This window comes from Oncorhynchus clarkii, chromosome 30, assembly GCF_045791955.1.
Source record: "Oncorhynchus clarkii lewisi isolate Uvic-CL-2024 chromosome 30, UVic_Ocla_1.0, whole genome shotgun sequence".
NCBI lineage: Eukaryota > Metazoa > Chordata > Actinopteri > Salmoniformes > Salmonidae > Oncorhynchus > Oncorhynchus clarkii.
The window spans coordinates 22,485,373-22,510,161 of NC_092176.1; the positions used below are offsets into that span (position 1 = coordinate 22,485,373).

Genomic DNA, 24,789 nt, shown 5'->3' on the forward strand with positions numbered 1-24,789 from the left:
AACACACACCAACCTATAACACACACAACATAACACACACCAACCTATAACACACATCAAACATAGCACACACACACCTATAATACACACCAACCTATAATACACACTAACCTATAATATACAACAACCTCTAATACACACCAAACAAAGTACACACCAACCTAAAGAACACCAACCTAAAGAACACCAACCTATAACACACCAACCTAAAGCACACCAACCTAAAGCACACCAACCTAAAGCACACAAACCTATAACACTCACCAACCTAAAGCACACACCACCCTAAAGCACACAAACCTATAACTCATGCCAACCTAAAGCACACACCAACCTAAAGCACACCAACCTATAACACTCACCATCCTAAAGGACACCAACCTAAAGCACACCAACCTATAACACACACCAACCTAAAGCACACCAACCTCAAGCACACAAACCTATAACACACACAACTGAAGCACACCAACCAATAACACACACCAACCTAAAGCACACCAACCTGAAGCACACCAACCTGAAGCACACCAACCTATAACACACACCAACCTAAAGCACACCAACCTCAAGCACACCAATCTATAACACACACAACTAAAGCACACCAACCAATAACACACACCAACCTAAAGCACACCAACCTAAAGCACACCAACCTATAACACACACCAACCTAAAGCACACCAACCTATAACACACACCAACCTAAAGCACACCAACCTATAACACTCAACAACCTAAAGCACACCAACCTATAACACTCACCAACCTAAAGCACACCAACCTAAAGCACACAAACCTATAACACTCACCAACCTAAAGCACACACCAACCTAAAGCACACCAACCTATAACTCATGCCAACCTAAAGCACACACCAACCTAAAGCACACCAACCTATAACACTCACCATCCTAAAGGACACGAACCTAAAGCACACCAACCTATAACACTCACCAACCTAAAGCACACCAACCTATAACACTCACCAACCTAAAGCACACCAACCTAAATCACACCAACCTATAACACTCACCAACCTATACCAATCACCAACCTAAAGCACACCAACCTACATCACACCAACCTGAAGCACACCAACCTGAAGCACACCAACCTATAGCACACACCAACCTAAAGCACACCAACCTAAAGCACACCAACCAATAACACACACCAACCTAAAGCACACCAACCTAAAGCACACCAACCTATAACACACACCAATCTATAGCACACACCAACCTATAAAACACCAACCTATAGCACACCAACCTATAGCACACACAAACCTAAAGCACACCAACCTAAAGCACACCAACCTGTAAAACTCACCAACCTACAACCCTCACCAACCTAAAACACAACAACCTATAACACACACCAACCTAAAGCACAACAACCTATAACACACACCAACCTAAAGCACACCAACCTATAACACACACCAACCTAAAGCACACCAACCTGTAACACACACCAACCTGTAACACATCAACCTATAGCACTCACCAACCTAAAGCACACCAACCTATAATACACACCAACCTATAATACACACCAACCTATAATACACACAAACCTATAATTCACACCAACCTTTAGTACACACCAAACATAGCACACACTAACATAAAGCACACCAACCTAAAGCACACCAACCTAAATCACACCAACCTATAATACACACCAGCCTATAATACACACCAGCCTATAATACACACCAACCTATAATTCACACCAACCTATAATTCACACCAACCTATAATACACACCAAACATAGCACACACTAACATAAAGCGCACCAACCTATAACACACACCAACCTAAAGCACACCAACCTAAAGCACACCAACCTAAAGCACACCAACCTAAAGCACACACAAACCTATAGCACACCAACCTAACCTGCACACCAACCTAAAGCACACCAATCTATAACAATCACCAACCTATAACACACACCAACCTAAAACACACAAACCTATAACACTCACCAACCTAAAGCACACCAACTTATAACACTCACCGACCTATAACACACACCAACCTATAACACTCACCAACCTATAACACACACCAACCTATAACACACACCAACCTAAAGCACACCAACCTATAACACACACTAACTTAAAGCACACCAACCTACAGTGGGGCAAAAAAGTATTTAGTCAGCCACCAATTGTGCAAGTTCTCCCACTTAAAAATATGAGAGAGGCCTGTAATTTTCATCGTAGGTAGACTTCAACTATGACAGACAAAATTAGAAGAAAAAAAAATCCAGAAAACCACATTGTACGATTTTAAATGAATTTATTTGCAAATTATGGTGGAAAATAAGTATTTGGTCAATGACAAAAGTTTATCTCAATACTTTGTTATATACCCTTTGTTGGCAATGACAGAGGTCAAACGTTTTCTGTAAGTCTTCACAAGGTTTTCACACACTGTTGCTGGTATTTTGGCCCATTCCTCCATGCAGATCTCCTCTAGAGCAGTGATGTTTTGGGGCTGTTGCTGGGCAACACGGACTTTCAACTCCCTCCAAAGATTTTCTATGGGGTTGAGATCTGGAGACTGGCTAGGCCACTCCAGGACCTTGAAATACTTCTTACGAAGCCACTCCTTCGTTGGCCGGGCGGTGTGTTTGGGATCATTGTCATGCTGAAAGACCCAGCCGCGTTTCATCTTCAATGCCCTTGCTGATGGAAGGAGGTTTTCACTCAAAATCTCACGATACATGGCCCCATTCATTCTTTCCTTTACACGGATCAGTCGTCGTGGTTCCTTTGCAGAAAAACAGCCCCAAAGCATGATGTTTCCACCCCCATGCTTCACAGTAGGTATGGTGTTCTTTGGATGCAACTCAGCATTCTTTGTCCTCCAAACACAACGAGTTGAGTTTTTAACAAAAAGTTATATTTTGGTTTCATCTGACATTATGACATTCTCCCAATCTTCTTCTGGATCATCCAAATGCTCTCTAGCAAACTTCAGACGGGCCTGGACATGTATTGGCTTAAGCAGGGGGACACGTCTGGCACTGCAGGATTTGAGTCCCTGGCGGCGTAGTGTGTTACTGATGGTAGGCTTTGTTACTTTGGTCCCAGCTCTGCAGGTCATTCACTAGGTCCCCCCGTGTGGTTCTGGAATTTTTGCTCACCGTTCTTGTGATCATTTTGACCCCACGGGGTGAGATCTTGCGTGGAGCCCCAGATCGAGGGAGATTATCAGTGGTCTTGTATGTCTTCCATTTCCTAATAATTGCTCCCACAGTTGATTTCTTCAAACCAAGCTGCTTACCTATTGCAGATGCAGTCTTCCCAGCCTGGTGCAGGTCTACAATTTTGTTTCTGGTGTCCTTTGACAGCTCTTTGGTCTTGGCCATAGTGGAGTTTGAAGTGTGACTGTTTGAGGTTGTGGACAGGTGTCTTTTATACTGATAACAAGTTCAAACAGGTGCCATTAATACAGGTAACGAGTGGAGGACAGAGGAGCCTCTTAAAGAAGAAGTTACAGGTCTGTGAGAGCCAGAAATCTTGCTTGTTTGTAGGTCACCAAATACTTATTTTCCACCATTAATTGCAAATAAATTCATAAAAAATCCTACAATGTGATTTTCTGGATTTTTTTTCTAATTTTGTCTGTCATAGTTGAAGTGTACCTCTGATGAAAATTACAGGCCTCTCTCATCTTTTTAAGTGGGAGAACTTGCACAATTGGTGGCTGACTAAATAATTTTTTGCCCCACTGTATAACACTCACCAACCTATAACACACACCAACATAAAGCACACCAACCTAAAGCACACCAACCTATAACACTCACCAACCTATAACACTCACCATCCTAAATCACACTAACCAATAACACACACAACTAAAGCACACCAACCTAAAGCACACAAACCTATAACACACACAACTAAAGCACACCAACCAATTACTCTCACCAACCTATTACACTCACCATCCTAAAGCACACACCAACCTAAAGCACACAAACCTATAACACATGCCAACCTATAACACTCATCAACCTATAACACATGCCAACCTATAACACTCACCAACCCAAAACACATGCCAACCTATAACACTCACAAACCTATAACACATGCCAACCTATAACACTCACCAACCTATAACGCATGCCAACCTATAACACTCACTAACCTATAACACACACCAACTTATAACACACACAAACTTAAAACACACAAACTTAAAGCACATCAACCACTGAGCATCTCTTTTCCATACTCTGGCAAGCACATGCACACACTCACACCCATATGCATGCATATATATAAACACACACACACACAGCGTGACCACACTTAGCAGCAGTGATGTTAATGTGAACAGAGATTCCCACTGGTGTCTAACTGTCCTAACACCTGACACATTCTGTCTGGACTAAGGGAGAGGATTAACAGCCACACATGCAAACACACACACACACACCCTATAGGAGAGAGAGAGAGAGAGAGAAAACAGTTGAGAGGGAATTAGATTATTTTTTTTTATGTTTCATATGCAGGCTCAGCATTCCAGACATCAACAATGGACATGAGATGCTGTGAAGGTGTGTAAAAATAAGGGTTGGGGTGTAATATTCTCCTCTGAGCTAGTCTCAGTAACAAATATATTTGGGTCTCAGTGGGACTCCAACACCCACGATGCCTCTGTCTCACCTGTCAGGAGATGAAAGACATCGTACACCTGTGTGTGGCAATAATTGGTTTGAGCATGTTTAATAGTGTCATCATATTCATTACCATTAGGGCTTGTAAAACTTAATTTTGTCTCTAGGTCTTTGTCTTACTTCTGGAAATGTATTGCATCAATACATAATGTTTTTAAAATAACATGCACTTATTCCTCGCTCTCTTTCTCTTTCTCCCGCTCTCATTCCCTCCCTCTTTCTCTTTCTCCAGGGAAGCCAAGGAGGGGGGCCTGTTCTATCAGAGGCAGGTTTTGCGCCAATGGTGTGGTTCATTCGCTAAGCAAACAGAGGAAGAAGCAATTCGAGAGGGATAAGTGGGCCAAAAATCTGTTTCTCCAGCAGGTGGCGATTTTTATTTGATTTTTTCGCTCACCAAGCGAAGAGTTTGTGTATGGGAGGTCATGAGAGTGTCGAATAGGGTTAACGAAAATTTGAATAGCTTATTTGATACGTGAGGCTTATTTAAAATAATAGAAATTTCGTAATACTTAGCTTATTACGAGTTTACTGAGATAAGTAGAACACGTGACATCCCGGCAACTTTGATTAAAAAACAAACACTTTATATCGGAGTCGTGCCCGTTTTCACACGCGTACCTGTCCTCTCATTGGCTAGAATGGTTCCAACTGATCTTGCCTCCTCCCGACTGCCTTTTTAAATATTTTTTTTTCATTGTTAGTGGCCACTTGAGTATCTGGTCAACAATAGATCATCTGTGGTATCCATCTGGGAAAATGCTATATGGACACTCCTGACCTGCAAATTGATATTTAATTTCAGAATCGGTTAAAATTAGGTTACGGTAAGGGTTAAGGGTTTGGTTAAAGTAAGGGTCAGTTTTATATTTTAGTTAGACGTTTGCAGGTCAGCAGTGTCCTTATAGGTCTCTCCCATAGATCTGAGGAACAGAGAGGAGAGGGGCAGGATTCTGAGGTGAGGTAGAGAGAGACAGCGACAAGGGAGCCGAGGTTGATCGCTACAACAACACTCAACTCAGTCAGGACGGAATAAGCTGCTAGAGACACACTGTCACAGGGGACGAAGAAGGAGTGAAAGTGTTTATGTTGCTGGATGGACTTGTATTTTTATATCGCAACTTAGTTTTTCCCTTTTCCTCTCCTTTCCTTTTCACCGCCCTAACGGATCGCATTCCGCGGAGCAGCTGCGCTTTAATGCCCCTGCGCACTCGAGGAGGAGAAGGAGAACAGAAGGAGGGAGAAAGAGAGCAGAGGCCTGACTTATCGGAAACCGCTCCGCCGCCCCTCACGCCTCTCCCCGGTGGCTGTCTGTCCCCTCTTCCCTCCTGGCCCTGTATGGACGGGGATGGGGAGAACCGGATGTTGTTACCGCGGGGCTGAGCGCCTCGCATCCCCACCGAGGGTGCCCCGCTTGCGGCCGTTGCTGGTGCTGCTCCTTGCTCTCTGCTACGGGGCTCACAGAGGTGGTAACTATATTACTTCGGATGTTGTTCATTCTCGGTAGCCTAAATCGGGACCTAGTACCCTGTACGCCGTTCACTTCAGCTCGAGCGCTGCGAATGTGCCATAACAGTTATAGGCTAATGAAGAATTAATAACCAGTTAATAATGACACAACTTAGAATGTCCCACTGGTTATAAACGTCAATTCATCGTCTATTCCACGTTGGTTCAAACCACGTTGATTCAACCAGTGTGTGCATAGTGGGGTGGGATTGGAATGAGTCTTCCATGTGGTTTGAGGGGAGTCTAATAGTGTGTATATCCTATAGGCCTGTGCCAATAGGCGTGTATTGGAATTGGACCTCCTGTCCTCTTCGTGTTATTGTTTGATAGTGCCTCTCTTTCTCTCTCCTGCGGACCGCAGTAACGCAGCAGTTAAAAGGTCTCTCCAGAGTTTCTCCCGCGGCGTCTCTGCCGTGGGACGCTAATGGCTGATAGAGAAAGGGAAGAGTGGCTATGCAGATATCTTGGTGGCAGGTCCTCGGCAGACAGGCTAACAGATTATTGTTGACACATTTTTAAAATAATAGAGGTTTATAATAATATTATTTGGAATGAAAATTATAAATGTGTACAGTTATGTTACAAAATTATAGCTTTACTTGTACTTTTAATACACAAAGGAAATAGTAGAATATAATAGGACTACATGGAGACTCTAGAATAGAATGGAATAGAACAGAACAGAACCATATTGTGACAGTGCAAATAATAATTTGTTGTTAATTTAATTACTTTTATCAATAAAGGTAAAAATATAAATACATATAACTATATAATCTAGAATAGAATATAACAGAATACAATCATACAGAAACTCTAGGATATAGAGAAATATAATATAATCAAAATGATGTAATAAAGTAGAATAGACTTAAATAGCAGAGGAAAGCACTTTGGGTGCTAGTAGGCTAGGCTACTTGAAGTCGTCATATAGAGTCTGGGTTGGCCTCAGTAACCCGGTGCTAGCTGGCAGTTGTGCCCATACAGAGAGCCATGTTCTGGGCTGGCACTGCGACAGCCCAGCACCAATCTGGATGTCCCCCAGACCTGCTGTGCAACTCGTGCTCAATGACTGTGTGTGTGGTGTGAGTGCGTGCAGCAGGTAATTCGTTTAACACGGTCCCAGACAGCTGGACATGACACTCACTGTCTGTGTACAGACTGGTTGAGAAGCATGAAAAGCACTCTGATGCTCCCTGCCAATAAGAATTACAATTTAAAATCATCTAATCTATTTAGAAGGTCCTATTTCACTTTTGTAAGTTTGTTCATGACACCATAAAACACCATTGACAGTATAATTCCATTAAACTGATTCACACTTTTAATTTATCAGCATGTCCTGTCTCATTGGGGATGTCAGATGTTGCAACGAGGATATATATACAAAAACAAAACAACAATTATTGAGAAGAAACAGTGACTTGGTGTGTTTTATAGTGTTGTTGGTGTGTGTAGCTAGCTTGTAACAAAACTTGGTCTGTGGGTTATTCAGCTGATGGTGTGTGGTCTGTGACTGTGTGTTACTGGTCTGTGTGTTGATGGTGTGGTGTGTTGCTTACTGGTCTGTGTGTTGATGGTGTGTGTAGCTAGCTGGTCTGTGTGTTATTGTGTTGATAGTGTGGTGTGTGTCTTGCTTACTGGTAACAAGGCTCCACAGCTGTCTCATGGTGCTCATCACCACCGGATGCACCAGACCAGCCAGGGATCTATCACTTCTGATCCTGATATTATATTGCAGCGTCATTACCGCCAGCCGCCCACACTATTTACCGTTATTCAGCCCTGTGTGTGTAAGAGAGAGAGAGAGGGGACTGAAACGTAAGTGAGTGTCTCTGAAGCGGAGGCCAGAGCAGCTGTGTATTGTGCCACAGTCAGTCACAGTTATCAGTATGTTCAGACTAGACTCACTGCACAAAGACCTGTGTGATCAGAAAGACCTGTGTGATCAGAAAGCACTGGAGACGTACAGTACATGTGTTTGGCATAGAGGTTTAATCTCAAGATTCAGCCTGAGAATTTAACTTTTTAGTTGTTCACTGTATCTGTGAGTAACTCTCGTGTGTGTGTGCGTGTGTGTGCGTGCGTGCATGTGTGTGTGTTTGTTGAGGACTAGTTTTAGTATTTAACACAATGAAGGGAGATTCTAATCCGGAGTGTGAGTTGGACGTGTTATGTTGTGAACCCCCCTCTAATACTCAGCACACTGCTGCCACCACCTGGTTGGCCCGGTGGTGGCACACTCACAACCCTCTCACCACACAGTCCTGAGAGAGTGAGAGCGTTGGTTTTATGCAAACATTCTTCTTCTTTCTGTTATCCCTTCATCTTATGGTTCAGGGCATTCATACCAGGATAACCATGGGTGTGTTTGCGTTACCACTGTATGCACCATGGGAACTAGGCCTATTGTTAGCATAAGTTCTGTATGACGTGTGTGTGAATAGGCCAATGTTGTGTGTGTGTGTGTGTGTGTGTGTGTGTGTGTGTGTGTGTGTGTGTGTGTGTGTGTGTGTGTTTGCTGCAGGGGTTTTAACCAGAACAGAACATAGAAAGTGATCAGAACTGTACAAATCTTGAGAAACAGTAAATAATTGTATTTTTTGTTCCAAAAAATAATCCTGGTGTGTGTATATCATTATGTAGATGATTGGGAGTTATGATGATAGTAATAGCCGAAACACATTCCTACCCATCATCATGCTCAGTGCTTCAACACAAACCCCCTCCATGTCCACCTCTTTCTCCTGCTCTCTCCCCACCCGTGGAATTTCAATCACATCTCGTGCCTGCACTTATCTGGCCATCATACATGTAAACAACTAGCTTACCCGTTCCATAGCAAGATGCTCTATCCATGCTAATTGGTGGGTGGTAAATGAATGAGCTAAATGTAGAAACTATGTTGATTTCCCGGGATACAATGAACAGTTACTTTTGTTTGGTTGGAAACGGTTCAGAACTTTGTAATGCTGGTTGGAACACTGAAACGGTACAAAATAAATAGGGGTTCTACTCAGAACGGAATGATTCCAACCCCTGGTGTGTTAGTAAATCATGCCATAATCAGGTGAGCTCTGACAGTGTGTGTTGTTGGCAGCGGAAGCAGAGCCAGTATTCTCTCAGAGATAGTTATAAGTAAGTGTGTGTGTGTGTACGCATTAGAGAGCCTCTGGCCTAATCTAATAGGAGCTCACTGTGGCTGATGCATTAGGCCTGGCATCTTCTCCTTTTATCTCTTCTTTCTCTCTCTCCCTCTTCTCTAATCCTTAACAGGCCTCTCTTTTCCAAGCCTATATGAACTACTGCTGCAGTACATTGACCAAGATGCTGCACTACGTAGGGAAACATTATCGCTGGCTGAACCATCTCTAGATGGCCTTTACTGCTGTATAGATGTAATCAGTGAATCATTCCAACGTGTTTTCTTTTCCTCCATTGGCTAGAGGCCGGGGGCAGAGGTCACTGCAGACTCCAGCCTGGCACTGAGAGCTCGGAAGAACTTCTAGATCATAGAGTTGGCTAACACACTGCGGTCTGCGGCCACCCGCAGCTTTTAGTACTTCTTCATGATGGTGTCTCTGAGCTCTTAAAGATGCACTCTGGAGTTTTCTTTCCCATGTGAGGGCATTATCTTGAGGCAATATCATAAACATGGCAGTCTGGAGAATGACAAGCTTCATCAGGCAGCATAGAATATTATGTAACAGTTATCAGATGTGGATGTGTGTGATCTGTTATTCTTTCACTCTCTAGCTCAGTCTTATCTCTGGCTCTGTGGGAAGGTCTGCAAGTCTCTGTGACAGTCTCTCAGCGCTGCTCTTTGTTCTGGTTTATAAAAGTCATAAAGTGGTGTTTCTGTACACACACACACACACACACACACACACACACTGTAGCCTGTTCTTTCTCTGCTTTATTGGTCTAATCTGAACAGGCCAGTAGTGTTGTGTGTGTTTATTTGTGCCATAGAGATCAAAGCCTCCTTCGCACCCCTAACCAACCTGACTCTGTGTGTGTTTGTGTGTTTGCTTGTGTGTGTATGAAAACGAGAGCTTCTGTGAAGATTTAATGCATGTCATAACAATGACTATGACTTTCTGTTATAGCCACATATCATCTGTACCAAATGTTCTCTATCTGTCTTTGGTACCACGAATGAACATGGATATTCTATATGACATTAATAGCCTGTCAATAGATATGGTATTGCTACCCTGCCAGGGCTCTGGTATTGTATTAGTGCTGTCATACTAGAACTGTAATACTCTTGTAGTTGTACTATAGTACTGACAGTTAGTATGTGTGTGTTTCTCCAGGTCATTGCCAGGTGGCCACCCCTCAGTGTCGTATCCAGAAGTGCACCACAGACTTTGTGTCCCAGACGTCTCACCTGATCCCAGCGCTGGATGGCTTTGATGTAGAATTCTGTAAGGCTCTGAGGTCCTACAGCGCCTGCACCCAGAGGACAGCCAAGTCCTGTAGGGGCAACCTGGTCTTCCACTCTGCTGTCCTGGGCATCTCCGACCTCATGACCCAGAGAAACTGCTCCCGTGACGGGCCCACCTCCTCCACACACCCCGAGATGCAATTAGAGCCCTGCAACTACCACAGCCGCACCCAGCATGCTCACACACACCCTCACACACACACTCACACGCCGCCAGGGTACCTGTTCTGCGGGCTGTTCGGGGACCCCCACCTGCGGACGTTTAAGGACAGCTTCCAGACCTGCAAGGTGGAGGGGGCGTGGCCGCTTATTGACAACGACTACTTGTCTGTGCAGGTGACCAACGTTCCAGTGGTAACGGGATCCAGCGCCACGGCGACCAATAAGGTGAGGGGAGATCATTACTGTATGTATATATAAAAACTCCTTCCTACATACTTCAGAAAGGGTGACCGTCCACAAAGTAGAAAGCAATACACTTAGAGATACAGGAAGATTGTTTTGTTTGAATATAAAACAAAAATACATGTACTAAAAGTATTATGTGGAGCATGTTCCATCTTGTAGTAGAGTAAAGGTATGAAACACACAGAACAGACCCTACTCTAGAGGACGGAGGGATTCCCTCTGTAAGACCTCTCATAGATGGGTGTTCTGACCCAGCTCTCCACTGAAGCAGCAATGTTGTGAGGATGTAGGATAGAGTGAAGGCTGGGACAGAAGAAAAGAGGTTGAGTTTGGGGTACAGAATAAACAAGCTGTTTGGTATGAAGAGCTGTGCAGCTGAAGCCAGAGCTGTTCTCATTGAGGCAGAAAACACACACACACACAGTCTCACTCACAGGTGCGAGAAGAGCAGAGCAAACAGTTGAGTCTTGTGACCAACACGTGACTAACGTGGTGTTAAAATCCTAACTTTACTAATAGCTGCTTATAGCATGACCCCTAATACCCTGGAATGATCGGCGTGTGAAAGAAACCACTGTGTGTGTGTGTGTGTGTGTGTGTGTGTGTGTGTGTGTACCCCAGGTTGTTGGAGCTGTCAGCAGTGGGCTCAAGAACTTTCACACACATATGGCCTGAAGCAGGTTACTGTCGAGAGTGAAGGGCACCATACCATAAATGACTAAATACACACACACACACACACACACACACACACACACACACACACAGGCTGAGAGTGTTTTTAGACGTCAGTAAATCCGTTTTGTGCCTCACAAAGGCATCTCTGTGGTGGCCAGGCGACCATGCAGTCCCCCCCCACCCATCCAGGTGATAGTTATACTGCTGCTGCTCTGACCCTGTGTCAGGGCTCGCTATTAGTCAGAATTATTAGCACACAGACACACACACACACACACACAGACCCATTGATGTGTGACTGTGCCTGCAACAGGCCTAATGGCTGTCCAGACCTCATCTCTGACAACTGGACAAAGCAGTCATTCATGCTAATGCTAACCCTATGACTGTGTGGCTATGGCCACAGCCTTGTAGATAGAAGGACCTGGCTAACACCTTGCCACTTAAATCCAAACTGGTTCTCTAGTAAATTTGTAAGAATGTCTGATCTATGTTCAAGAAGGGCCTTTTCCCCTTTATTCAGATTACACCTGCTCACTTTCGGTTGTTTGAAAAGGAAATCATCTCAAATATCGTTCTTTTTTAAACAAGCCTTAGAAAGTTGGTTACAATTTCAGTTTAATCCACCTGAAAAGACAGAACAAATAATACAACAAATATTGTGGTTAAACTCAAATATACTAATTGATAAAAATAAAAAAATTGGGGGAAGAAATGTTTATAAAAGGTATAATTTTAGTGAATGATATGATAAATAGGACTGGTGGAGTTATGTCACACATGCAGCTAACACAGACATATGGAAATGTCTGCTCTACCCAAAATTACAACCAACTAATTGCAGCATTACCACAAAAATGGAAGAGGCCATATAGAAGGGGAAAAAAGTAGAAGGGGAAAAAGTAAGGAACTGGTATGTCGGCCCTGTATTAAAGAACATAAATGATCGAAGAAAAGTGTAATAAATAAAAACATTAACCAATTTCATGTAAGGACCAAAACACTGACAGCTGTGCCATATAAATGGTTAAATAGTTGGGAAGAGATTTTCGATGTACCCATTCCATGGCACATGGTTTATGAATTGATTCGCACAACAACGCCGGATTCCAAAAGGTTCACATCATTTTTTTGCCACATTAGTATTGAATGTCAGTGTGCAGTCAGTGTTCTCTTTGCTGCCTAGAATGGTGAGTTAGAATTAAACAAGTCGGGAGGCCAGTATCCTTGCTGTGTTTGGATTGCAAGATAAACTTCATAAGATATTATAAAGTGTCTGGCAAACCTGTTTTAACCTGTTTCGTACAAAGATCAAAGTTATTGTGTGCCTGGTCACTTGATGACGTTTGTGTGTCCACAGATCACCGTCATATTCAAGCCCTTTGAGGAGTGTACAGAGCAGCGTGTTTACCAGGCAGTAACAGATGACCTGCCCGCTGCCTTCGTAGACGGTACCGTGAGCAGTGGGGCCCCTGACCACAACGTTAACGGGAATAACGGTGACTCTACCGGGAAGGCGCTGTGGATCTCGGAGCATAGCCCCGGTCGCCACGTGGAGCTGCATGCCAGCTACATCGGCGTGACGGTTATCGTACGGCAGCTGGGGCGCTACCTGACCCTGGCGGTGCGCATCCCGGAGGAGATGGCTCATGCCTACGACGCTACGCAGGACCTGCAGCTCTGCCTGAATGGATGTCCCACCTCGGAACGCATCGACCGGGGGGGTCACCTGCCCCTCCCTCTACCACATCCAGCCCTGGGCTTACATCTCCAACAGCCACACGGCCAGGGCCAGTCCTCACACACACACTCCCACACGGCTCCCTACAGCGCCCCCCATGGGTTCAGTATGGAGGGTGCGCGGGCACGCTGCAGGGAGCAGCTTGAGGTGCAGGATATTTATTTCCACTCGTGTGTGTTTGACCTCCTGACCACCGGGGACGCTAACTTCACGGCAGCGGCGTTCAGCGCCCTGAAGGACATGGAGAGTCTCCACCCCCACCGCGAGCGCTGGACGATCTACCCACCCAGCTCAGCCCACACCTCTCAGCCTATCACATGGCTCCTACTGCTTACGCTCTGTGCGCTCGGATAGGCACTGGTATAGCGTGAGTGTGTGTTTGTGTATTTGTATGTGTGTGTGTGTGTTTGTGTATTTGTATGTGTGTGTGTGTTTGTGTATGTGTGTGTGTGTGTTAATATAGAGGTCCTAGCTGAGCTGTAGGATAAAGTTCCCTCTTGATGCAGATCTAAGTTCAGTATTGTGTTTTTCGCTCTAATGGTTATGATTGGGGAGGGTGACCTAAGCTGATCCTAGATCTGTGTCTAGGAGAAACTTCTAACCAGAGCCCCTCGGGAGATTTACCCTTTTCTTCTTCTTGACTGAACACCCCAAGGCATATTACTGCCACAAATGAGCTGCAAGCCCACAGGTCCAAGCCCACAGGTCCAAGCCCACAAGTCCAAGCCCACAGGTCCAAGCCCACAGGTCCAAGCCCACAGGTCCAAGCCCACAGGTGGATTCTGAACAGATTCCATGACACTCTTGGACTATTCCCAACTCTGCTATGTGGGATCTAGCAAACCTTGTGGAGATTATGACCTATCTATATGTGAGCAAGCCTTGTGGAGATTATGACCCATCTATATGTGAGGATAACACATAAAGGAAGACCCCAATAAACACTCCCAACTTGTGTGTATATTGTAGAAACACACCCCAGACTGTAAATAGTGTGTGTGAGTATTGTATCCAGGAACTCTGAATGGCGTCGAGTTTTTGTTGTTATTTTGGCTTGATTTTGTTGTGATAGTTTTTTTTATACCTCAGACAGGAAGTTGATTTAACAGAAGCACTTTATTTATTTTTTGTTGCTAAATCCACACCAGTGTTCCCCCTCTCTACCCCACCCCCTCAACCTTTCCCCTCTCTCCTCTCTACCCCACCCCCTCTCTACCCCACCCCCCCTCTACCCTCTCTACCCCACCCCCTCAACCTTTCCCCTCTCCCCTCTCTCCTCTCTACCCCACCCCCCTCTCCCCTCTCTACCCCACCCCCTCAACCTTTCCCCTCTCTCCTCTCTACCCCACCCCCCTCTCTACCCCACCCCCCCCTCTCCCCTCTCTACCCCACCCCCTCAACCTTTCCCCTCTCTCCTCTCTACCCTACCCCCCTCTCTACCCCACCCCACCCCCCCAACCTTTCCCCTCTCTCCTCTCTACCCCACCCCCCTCTCTACCCCACCCCCCTCTCTACCCCACCCCCCCTCTACCCTCTCTACCCCACTCCCTCAACCTCTCCCCTCTCTACCCCATCCCCCCCTCCCCTCTCTACCCCACCCCCCCTCTCCCCTCTCTACCCCACCCCCTCAACCTTTCCCCTCTCTACCTCACCCCCCTCTCTACCCTCTCTACCCCAACCCCTCAAACTTTCCCCTCTCCCCTCTCTACCCCACCCCTCCTCTCCACCCCACCCCCTCAACCTTTCCCCTCTCTCCTCTCTACCCCATCCCCCCTCTACCCTCTCTACCCCACCCCCTCAACCTTTCCCCTCTCTCCTCTCTACCCCATCCCCCTCTCTACCCCACCCCCCTCTACCCTCTCTACCCCACCCCCTCAACCTTTCCCCTCTCTCCTCTCTACCCCACCCCCCTCTCTACCCCACCCCCCTCCCCTCTCTACCCCACCCCCTCAACCTTTCCCCTCTCTCCTCTCTACCCTACCCCCCTCTCTACCCCACCCCCCTCTCCCCTCTCTACCCCACCCCCTCAACCTTTCCCCTCTCTCCTCTCTACCCCACCCCCCTCTCCCCTCTCTACCCCACCCCCTCAACCTTTCCCCTCTCTCCTCTCTACCCCACCCCCCTCTCTACCCCACCCCCCCTCTCCCCTCTCTACCCCACCCCCTCAACCTTTCCCCTCTCTCCTCTCTACCCTACCCCCCTCTCTACCCCACCCCACCCCCCCAACCTTTCCCCTCTCTCCTCTCTACCCCACCCCCCTCTCTACCCCACCCCCCTCTCTACCCCACCCCCCTCTACCCTCTCTACCCCACTCCCTCAACCTCTCCCCTCTCTACCCCATCCCCCCCTCCCCTCTCTACCCCACCCCCCCTCTCCCCTCTCTACCCCACCCCCTCAACCTTTCCCCTCTCTCCTCTCTACCTCACCCCCCTCTCTACCCTCTCTACCCCAACCCCTCAAACTTTCCCCTCTCCCCTCTCTACCCCACCCCTCCTCTCCACCCCACCCCCTCAACCTTTCCCCTCTCTCCTCTCTACCCTACCCCCCTCTCTACCCCACCCCACCCCCCCAACCTTTCCCCTCTCTCCTCTCTACCCCACCCCCCTCTCTACCCCACCCCCCTCTCTACCCCACCCCCCTCTACCCTCTCTACCCCACTCCCTCAACCTCTCCCCTCTCTGCCCCACCCCCCCTCTACCCTCTCTGCCCCACCCCCCCTCTACCCTCTCTACCCCACCCCCTCAACCTTTCCCCTCTCTCCTCTCTACCCCATCCCCCTCTCTACCCCACCCCCCCTCTACCCTCTCTACCCCACCTCCTCAACCTTTCCCCTCTCTCCTCTCTACCCCATCCCCCTCTCTACCCCACCCCCTCTCTACCCTCTCTACCCCACCCCCTCAACCTTTCCCCTCTCTCCTCTCTACCCCACCCCCCCTCTACCCTCTCTACCCCACCCCCTCAACCTTTCCCCCTACATGACACTTCCCACCCCCCACCCACCAACAGCCCAAGATGTGGATTTCATCTGCCATTTTCTTCACTCACAGTGCAAATCTCAAATGACTCCTGATTTCCTCAATATGCACTTTTCACCAGAGGGACATAGGGAAACATAGGGCTCTGGTCAAATGTAGTGCATTATATAGGGAATAGGGCATGGTCAAATGTAGTGTATTATATAGGGAATAGGGCATGGTCAAATGTAGTGCATTATATAGGGATAGGGAGCCATTTGAGACAATTAACCAGCTCACTAACACAGTGAGCCGCCATTCCAAAGGCAGTTGAGTTGATTTAGCCTCTGTTCTATTGTAAATACATTTTTCTGTTGAATGTATTCTGTATGGTACCATAGTAGCAGTTTAAGAACAGTTTCACACACCATTACCATTTCATGTTTGGTTATCATTTACATTTTACAGTATTTCTGCAAATACAGTGTGTGTGTGTGTGTGTGTGTGTGTGTGTGTGTGTGTGTGTGTTTGTGTGTGTGTGTGTGTGTTTTGTATGTCTGTGTTTTGTGTGTGTGTGTTTTGTGTGTGTGTGTGTGTGTGTGTGTGTGTGCTTGTGCACAAGTTTGCGTGTGTTTACCTGGCTTGTCGTCTGAGGACTGAAAAGTCAGTCACCCTCAGCAACTCTTTATGAACATATTCCCTGTTTGTTCACACTGGTGTAATGACTATGCTCTGACTACGTTTATTTTTACTTCCACAAATTTCAGCTGGTGGTAACAATCCATTTACCAAACAGCTTTGACTCTCAGCTTTTCTATGTCGTGGTTTTCTCTTTTTATGAGTGTTCAGTTTGCTTTCAAAGACAAACACGTACAGTGATTCACTATACAAGTTCGCCAGTTTTCATATGTTCGAACATGATGATCACACATCCCCTCCAAACCCAAACCGTAACCCTCTCCCTGACCCCTTCCTACTTCCTAACTCTTAGTAAACTTGCTACTGTAGATCAACTCTATTTTGGGCTGCTCCCCAACTGGACACATGGCTAGACTGTAGTAAACTGTAGACCAGGGTTGCAACCTTTACTTCCAGCCCAGCACTAACACACCTGATTCAGCTACCCAATATATTGATGATTGGTTGATTAGTTAAACCAGGTAAGTTCTAGCTGTGCTGGAACAGAGGTCGGCACACAATTCCCTACAGTAATAGTGTTGCCTACAGGCTGTAGATGGAGCACGGGGACTCCTACAGGCCGAGACGACGTCACACACTTACAGATAAATCTACAATGCAGTGTCTGATGGGATATACTGCACATGCCTATTGCGCTCATGTACAATTACAAAGCCGTATCTGATGGTAAATGAATGCTCAGCCTGCCTCTGGCATTGTGAATTATTAAGTTGTGTCCGTGGTGAAGAGTGACTGCTCAATGTTGAAATATGTAACTTATTTATAAACATAGTGTCTGTTAGAGGAAGGTACGCTTCATATTCTGGCTGTTTCAGATGGGATTGTACTGCCACCTAGTGGCGCTTCGTTGCTATGTCAGTGTTTTACTCTTAATGGATGCACTCAAGAGAAATGTGGGGGAAAAATGTCATGTGTACAAGTGTTTTATTTAAAAAACAATAAATGAAAAAGAGACCCATTGTTTCTTTTTCAGATTATTTGTTGTTGTTGTAAACAATGACAAAAGGGAAATCAATCAGACCAAATAATTTTGTTCTCAAACTTATTTACATTTTATTTACATATCTTATGTTATTTCACATTGTCTCTGGTCTTAGTGTTTCTATCTGACAGAGAATTAGGTCAGAGTGGAAGCCTCTGTATGTGTACATCTGTCTGAGGTGATCAGATACTCCAGGTTTGTTTTCACACACACACACACACACACACACACACACACGGCTACAATAACTGTCACCCTAACATTCACAGGGACACCTGCAACCTCCAGGTTCCTGAGAAGCACGCCCAAACTCATGAACACACACATGCACAGCTACTCCAGGAGACGCCCTCTGCAGACCCTAGACATTACTGGGCAATGTCCTCTGTGGTGGTCATCATGGTAGAGGTGAGAAGTCATCCTTTCTGTGGACCATGGTCTCTCCTCTATAAAGACCATATAGAAGACCATATAGAAGTAATCTCTTTTCATCTACTCCTGGCCATCTGAAAAAGGGAAATGCTAACGTTACTATTACAGCCAACAGTTAATGTTATACAGTTGAAGTCGGAAGTTTACATACACCTTAGCCAAATACATTTAAACTCCATTTTTTCACAATTCCTGACATTTAATCCTAGTAAAAATTCTCTGTCTTAGGTCAGTTAGGATCACCAATTTATTTTAAGAATGTGAAATATCAGAATAATAGTAGAGTGTGATTTTTTTTAAGCTTTAATTTCTTTCATCACATTCCCAGTGGATCAGAAGTTTACATACACTCAATTTGTATTTGGTAGCATTGCCTTTAAATTGTTTAACTTGGGTTAAACGTTTTGGGTAACCTTCTACAAGCTTCCCACAATAAGTTGGGTGAATTTTGTCCCATTCCTCCTGACAGAGCTGGTGTAACTGAGTCAGGTCTGTAGGCCTCCTTGCTCGCACACGCTTTTTCAGTTCTGCCCACCTATTTTCTATGGGATTGAGGTCAGGGCTTTGTGATGTCCACTCCAATACCTTGACTTTGCTGTCCTTAAGCCATTTTGCCACGGGTCATTGTCCATTTGGAAGACCCATTTGCGACCAAGCTTTAACTTATGATGTCTTGAGATTTTGGTTCAATATATCCACATCATTCCTGCCTCATGAAGCCATCTATTTTGTGAAGTGCACTTGTCCCTCCTGCAGCAAAGCACCCCCACAACATGATGCTGCCACTCCCGTGCTTCACAGTTGGGATGGTGTTCTTCGGCTTGCCAGCCTCCCCCTTTTTCCTCCAAACATAACAATGGTCATTATGGCCAAACAGTTCTATTTTTGTTTCATCAGACCAGAGGACATTTCTCCAAAAAGTACGATCTTTGTCCCCATGTGCAGTTGCAAACCGTAGTCTGGCTTTTTTATGGCGGTTTTGGAGCAGTGCCTTCTTCCTTGCTGAGCGGCCTTTCAGGTTATGTCGATATAGGACTTGTTTTATCTGTTTCCTCCAGCATCTTCACAAGGTCCCTTGCTGTTCTTCTGGGATTGATTTGCACTTTTCACACCAAAGTACATTCATCTCTAGGAGACAGAACGTGTCTCTTTCCTGAGCGGTATGACGGCTGCGTGGTCCCATGGTGTTTGTACTATTGTTTGTACAGATGAACGTGGTACCTTCAGGAGTTTGGAAATTGCTCCCAAGGATGAACCAGACTTGTGGAGGTCTACAAAATGTTTACTGAGATCTTGGCTGATTTCTTTTGATTTCCCATGATGTCAAGCAAAGAGGCACTGAGTTTGAAGGTAGGCCTTGAAATACATCCACAGGTACACCCCCAATTGACTCAAATGATGTCAATTAGCCTATCAGAAGCTTGTAAAGCTATGACATCATTTTCTGGAATTTTCCAAGATGTTTAAAGGCACAGTCAACTTAGTGTATGTAAACTTCTGACCCACTGTGATACAGTGAAATTATCTGTCTGTAAACAATTGTTGGAAAAATGACTTGTGTCATGCACAAAGTAGATGTCCTAACCGACTTGCCAAAACTATAGCTTGTTAACAAGACATTTGTGGAGTGGTTGAAAAACTAGTTTTAATAACTCCGAACTAAGTGTATGTAACCTTCCGACTTTAACTGTAAATCAGTGATGTCTGAAAATAAATAGTCAGGGTTTAGAGTTAAAAGTCAAGAGCAGATTTAAGGGTCAAGTAATCTCGGTTGAGTCATGGTGGACACACTATGCTCCCAAGGGGTCAAAGAGTTTTAAATTAAAAAAAGTCAATCCTGGTTAACCCAGAACTAAAATCTCAGGTCATTTGAGATCAGGGGTTAGAGGTAAAGGTTGGAGATCAGGGGTTAGAGGTCAGGGTTGGAGGTCAGGGTTACGGTCTCACCACTTTCTAACAGCACATGCTGTGATCAGAGCATTAAAGATGGTGGTCTTTAGGAGGAGAAGCCTCAAGGCCTGTAGAGTCACATGATCAGTCCATAAGCCATTGGCTGCAGAGAGAGAGGAACACAGCTGTAATAAATGTGTGTTTGTTTCAAATTAATGTTCTAACTAAACTCACTACCTCAATGGCAGTTTAGTTATTGACAATGCGTACACTTACCTTGAAACACACTGTTGTGATGTTCATAGCAACTCTCTTCATCTTCATCTGTAGAAAAAAGTTGTTCACCATCACACTCTTTCAACAGAACTAGAGAATTGTATACCAGGGTATTTGAAAGAAAACACACACACACACACAAACCTTACCTGTGAAGAAGGTGGCATGGTGTGTCTTAATGACTCTGGCGTGGCGGCGGTGACTGACAAAGCAGCTGTATGATGCCCATTCGCTGGTCGCCACGGTTACTATGGCCACGGCGCTGCGGCCACTGTCCTGTTCCTCCCCGGCTACACTGTAGGGAGCACTGGCAGGACTCACTAGATTACCATGTCAGAGAGAACAGAGGTGTCAATTCACCAGACTGTCATACTGGAAATGTAACATCTAGTCTAGTGTGTGTGCTGATGTGCCTACCATCTCCAGGTGACCTCCAGCTGACCTCCAAGTGACCCCTCCCCAGGTCAGTGATGACACACACCAGCAGCGTCCAGCCCACCCTCTCACCTGCCAGGTGCACTGGTGGGGCCAGGGAGGCCAACACATCACCATGTACTAGGACTGTGGTCGGGTAGAGGGGGAGAAGGAGAGGAGAAAACTACTGTAAGTCACTGTGGGTATGGGCATGATAAAAAGAGAAGGATGAAGAGAGTGAGAGTGAGCTGTAACACAGTCTCTAATGGTCTCAGGCTCTACCAGTCATTCCTTTAGTTTGTTACATCATCATTTAAGTTATTGAGAACAAAAAACAGTAGTTGATTATGCATGAGGATACTAAAGATCACTCTTGAGAGCAGCAAAAGGTGTGCTGGCAAATGACCTAGTGGCCTCATGGATGGAATATTATTCATATTTTTCATAATTTCATATTTCTCTTTAAATGCCGAAAATCCAGTGTTTCTTTGTCAAACAGTTTTGATATATGTCAGTCTTCTGTGATGTATATAAAGTGTAAAATTGGGATGCAATCTCAAAATGTAATACATTACAACTCTATATCTGACATGGTACAGGTGTCATCTTTTTTTGAAGCCCATAACAATGTGTGTGAGGTGTATACGTTTGTTTCAAAGTAGATTCGTTCAAGACTACCAAGAATCACTCTGTGTGACCCCGATTTATCCCACTGCAGTAAAAGGTTAAAGACTATTAGTTAGTTAGGTGGTCAGGCAGTTTTTTAGTTAGTCAGTTTTTACTCACCAATCCAAAGGTAGAGAATAGTGAGGCAGAGGAGAATCCTATGTCGTACTTTCATGTCTGTTGTATGTCTATGTTACTGATGAGCATCCTGCTCTATGGAGCCGTTATGCATGCGTGTGAAAGTGTGTGAGAGAGTGCATGAGTTGGGAGAGTGTTTGAGTGAGTGAGCGTGTTCTTTTGTTTGTCAGTAGCGTTCTACAGGGTGGAGACCTTTCACAGCAGTGCATGTGGGGGTTATCAGCCCATAGTCATGTGATCTCACCCGCCACGGAATCTCCCCACAGATTGAGAGGGAGATTGAGAGAAGACAACGAGAGAAGGAGAGCGACCATTTCACCTCTGCTCGTTCACAGTGTTGTTTTAACTGTATCAAGTAGTGTGTCTGATAAAGTGTCTATAGTTCCGAGGTCCATAGGATCTTAATGTAGTGTACAACAGGGAGTTCGCTGGTTGTGTCTTCAACTGTGTGAGTAGGCCAGTAGTCTACCAGTAGTAGAGCAGTAGTAAACAGGTAACCACAGAAGACACCTGGAGCTCTGGGCTGTTAGATCTGAGGTAAGAGGCTGATCATATCAATCATCCCCAGAGTACACCTGCACACACACACACACAAACACACATCTCATGCTCTACAGAAGCCTGGTGTTCTGGAACAAAAGAGCATCACTTCATGAACCCCATGGTACTGTCAGGAGGCTAGTTTAGCACTGTGGATGAGATACATGGAAAGTATGTTTTCTTGCAGTGTGTGTATACAGGAGAGATGGTGGGGTTGGATATAGTATGTTAGTCTCCAGTATGTAGTGTGAGTTCTTATGCAGGCCATGTGGATTAACCACCTGGTTTCCCCTGCTGACAGGCTAAATGCGGGCACAGGGACAGTATATATACAGTATATATAGTGAGACAAAAAAGTATTTAGTCAGCCACACATTGTGCAAGTTCTCCAACTTAAAAAGATGAGAGAGGCCTGTAATTTTCATCATAGGTACACTTCAACTATGACAGACAAAATGAGAAGGAAAACAATCTGAAAATCACATTGTAGGATTTTTTATGAATTTATTTGCAAATTATGGTGGAAAAAAAGTATTTGGTCACCTACAAACAAGCAAGATTTCTGGCTCTCACAGACCTTTCTTTCTTCTTTAAGAGGCTCCTCTGTCCTCCACTCGTTACCTGTATTAATGGCACCTGTTTGAACTTGTTATCAGTATAAAAGACACCTGTCCACAACCTCAAACAGTCACACTCCAAACTCCACTATGGCCAAGACCACCTACTCATTCAAGGGTTTATCTTTATTTTTACTATTGTCTACATTGTAGAATAATAGTGAAGACATCAAAACTGTGAAATAACACATATGGAATCATGTAGTACACAAAAAAGTGCTAAACAAATCAAATTATATTTTATATTTGAGATTCTTCAAAGTAGCCACCCATTGCCTTGATGACAACTTTGCACACTCTTGGCATTCTCTCAACCAGCTTCATGAGGTAGTCACCTGGAATGCATTTGTTGTTCATTTGTGGAATTTCTTTCCTTCTTATTGTGTTTGAGCCAATCAGTTGTGTTGTGACAAAGTAGGGGTGGTATACAGAAGATAGCCCTATTTGGTAAAATACCAAGTCCATATTATGGCAAGAACAGCTCAAATAAGCAAAGAGAAACGACAGTCCATCATTACTTTAAGACATGAAGGTCAGTCATTCCGGAAAATGTCAAAAACTTTGAAAGTTTCTTCAAGTGCAGTCGCAAAAACCATCAAACTCTATGATGAAGCAGGCTCTCATGAGGACCGCTACAGGAAAGGAAGACCCAGAGTTACCTCTGCTGTAGAGGATACGTTCATAAGAGTTAACTGCCCCTCAGATTGCAGCCCAAATAAATGTTTCACATAGTTCAAGTAAAGAAACCACTACTAAAGGACAACAATAATAAGAAGAGACTTGCTTGGGCCAAGAAACATGAGCAATGGACATTAGCCCGGTGGAAATCTGTCCTTTGGTCAGATGAGTCCAAATTTGAGATTTTTGCTTCCAACAGCCGTGTCTTTGTGAGATGCAGAGTAGGTGAAAGCATGATCTCTGCATGTGTGGTTCCCACCGTGAAGCATGGAGGAGGAGGTGTGGGGGTGCTTTGGTGGTGACACTGTCAGTGATTTATTTAGAACTCAAGGTACACTTAACCAGCATTGTCACGGATCCCTCCAGAACTTTCATTATGCACACCTGGCCCCTATTCCCATTGATTAGTAATTGTATATATCTTCCCTTTGTTTCACCATTGGGCTGTCGATTATTGTTACAATGTCCGTTGGTCGTGTGAGTACCTGTGCCTTGTTGTTTTGGCTTTCGTGCCATTGTGGAGTGCGCAGATGATTACGGGTCTCGTCCCGTGTGATAATCATTATGCTCTAGTGTTATTTATTTGAGGTACTCCTCGCTCTTTTGATTGGGTTTCAACCCTGTCTGTTGTATAAGTGTTTGTTTGGTCTTCATGTAAAGGCACGGGGACATCAAATAACATCAAATTGATCAGAAATACAGTGTAGACATTGTTAATGTTGTAAATGACTATTGTTGCTGGAAACAACTGATTTTTAATGGAATATCTACATACAGTAGCCATCCAGAGGCCCATTATCAGCAAGCATCACTACTGTGTTCCAATGGCATGCTGTGTTAGCTAATCCAACGTGTGTCACGTGTGCTCCCTCTCTGGCCTCTAGGTCATCAGGCTGCTCGTTATGGCGCACACCTGTCACCATCGTTATGTTCACCTGCAAGTCATCAGACTCACCTGGACTCCATCACCTCCCGAATTACCTTCCCTATATATGTCACACCCTT

General features: G+C 45.1%; 1 protein-coding gene across 4 annotated transcripts; it reads left to right on the top strand.

Annotated features, from left to right (window-relative positions):
- Window positions 1-5,449: 5,449 nt before the first annotated feature.
- Window positions 5,450-14,677, top strand: LOC139390060 (repulsive guidance molecule B-like). 4 transcript variants are annotated; one of them, XR_011629456.1, is made up of 4 exons: window positions 5,450-6,181; window positions 10,541-11,058; window positions 13,118-14,189; window positions 14,232-14,677. XR_011629456.1 is itself a non-coding variant. In XM_071137178.1 (3 exons), the coding sequence occupies exons 1-3, from the start codon at window positions 6,061-6,063 to the stop codon at window positions 13,850-13,852; spliced, it is 1,374 nt and encodes a 457-aa protein (XP_070993279.1). In that variant the 5' UTR covers window positions 5,450-6,060; the 3' UTR covers window positions 13,853-14,677. The 4 variants fall into 4 exon arrangements, 2 of the variants coding, with proteins under 2 accessions (XP_070993279.1, XP_070993280.1); XR_011629457.1 differs by having other exon boundaries at window positions 14,246-14,677; XM_071137178.1 differs by having other exon boundaries at window positions 13,118-14,677.
- Window positions 14,678-24,789: the final 10,112 nt, after the last annotated feature.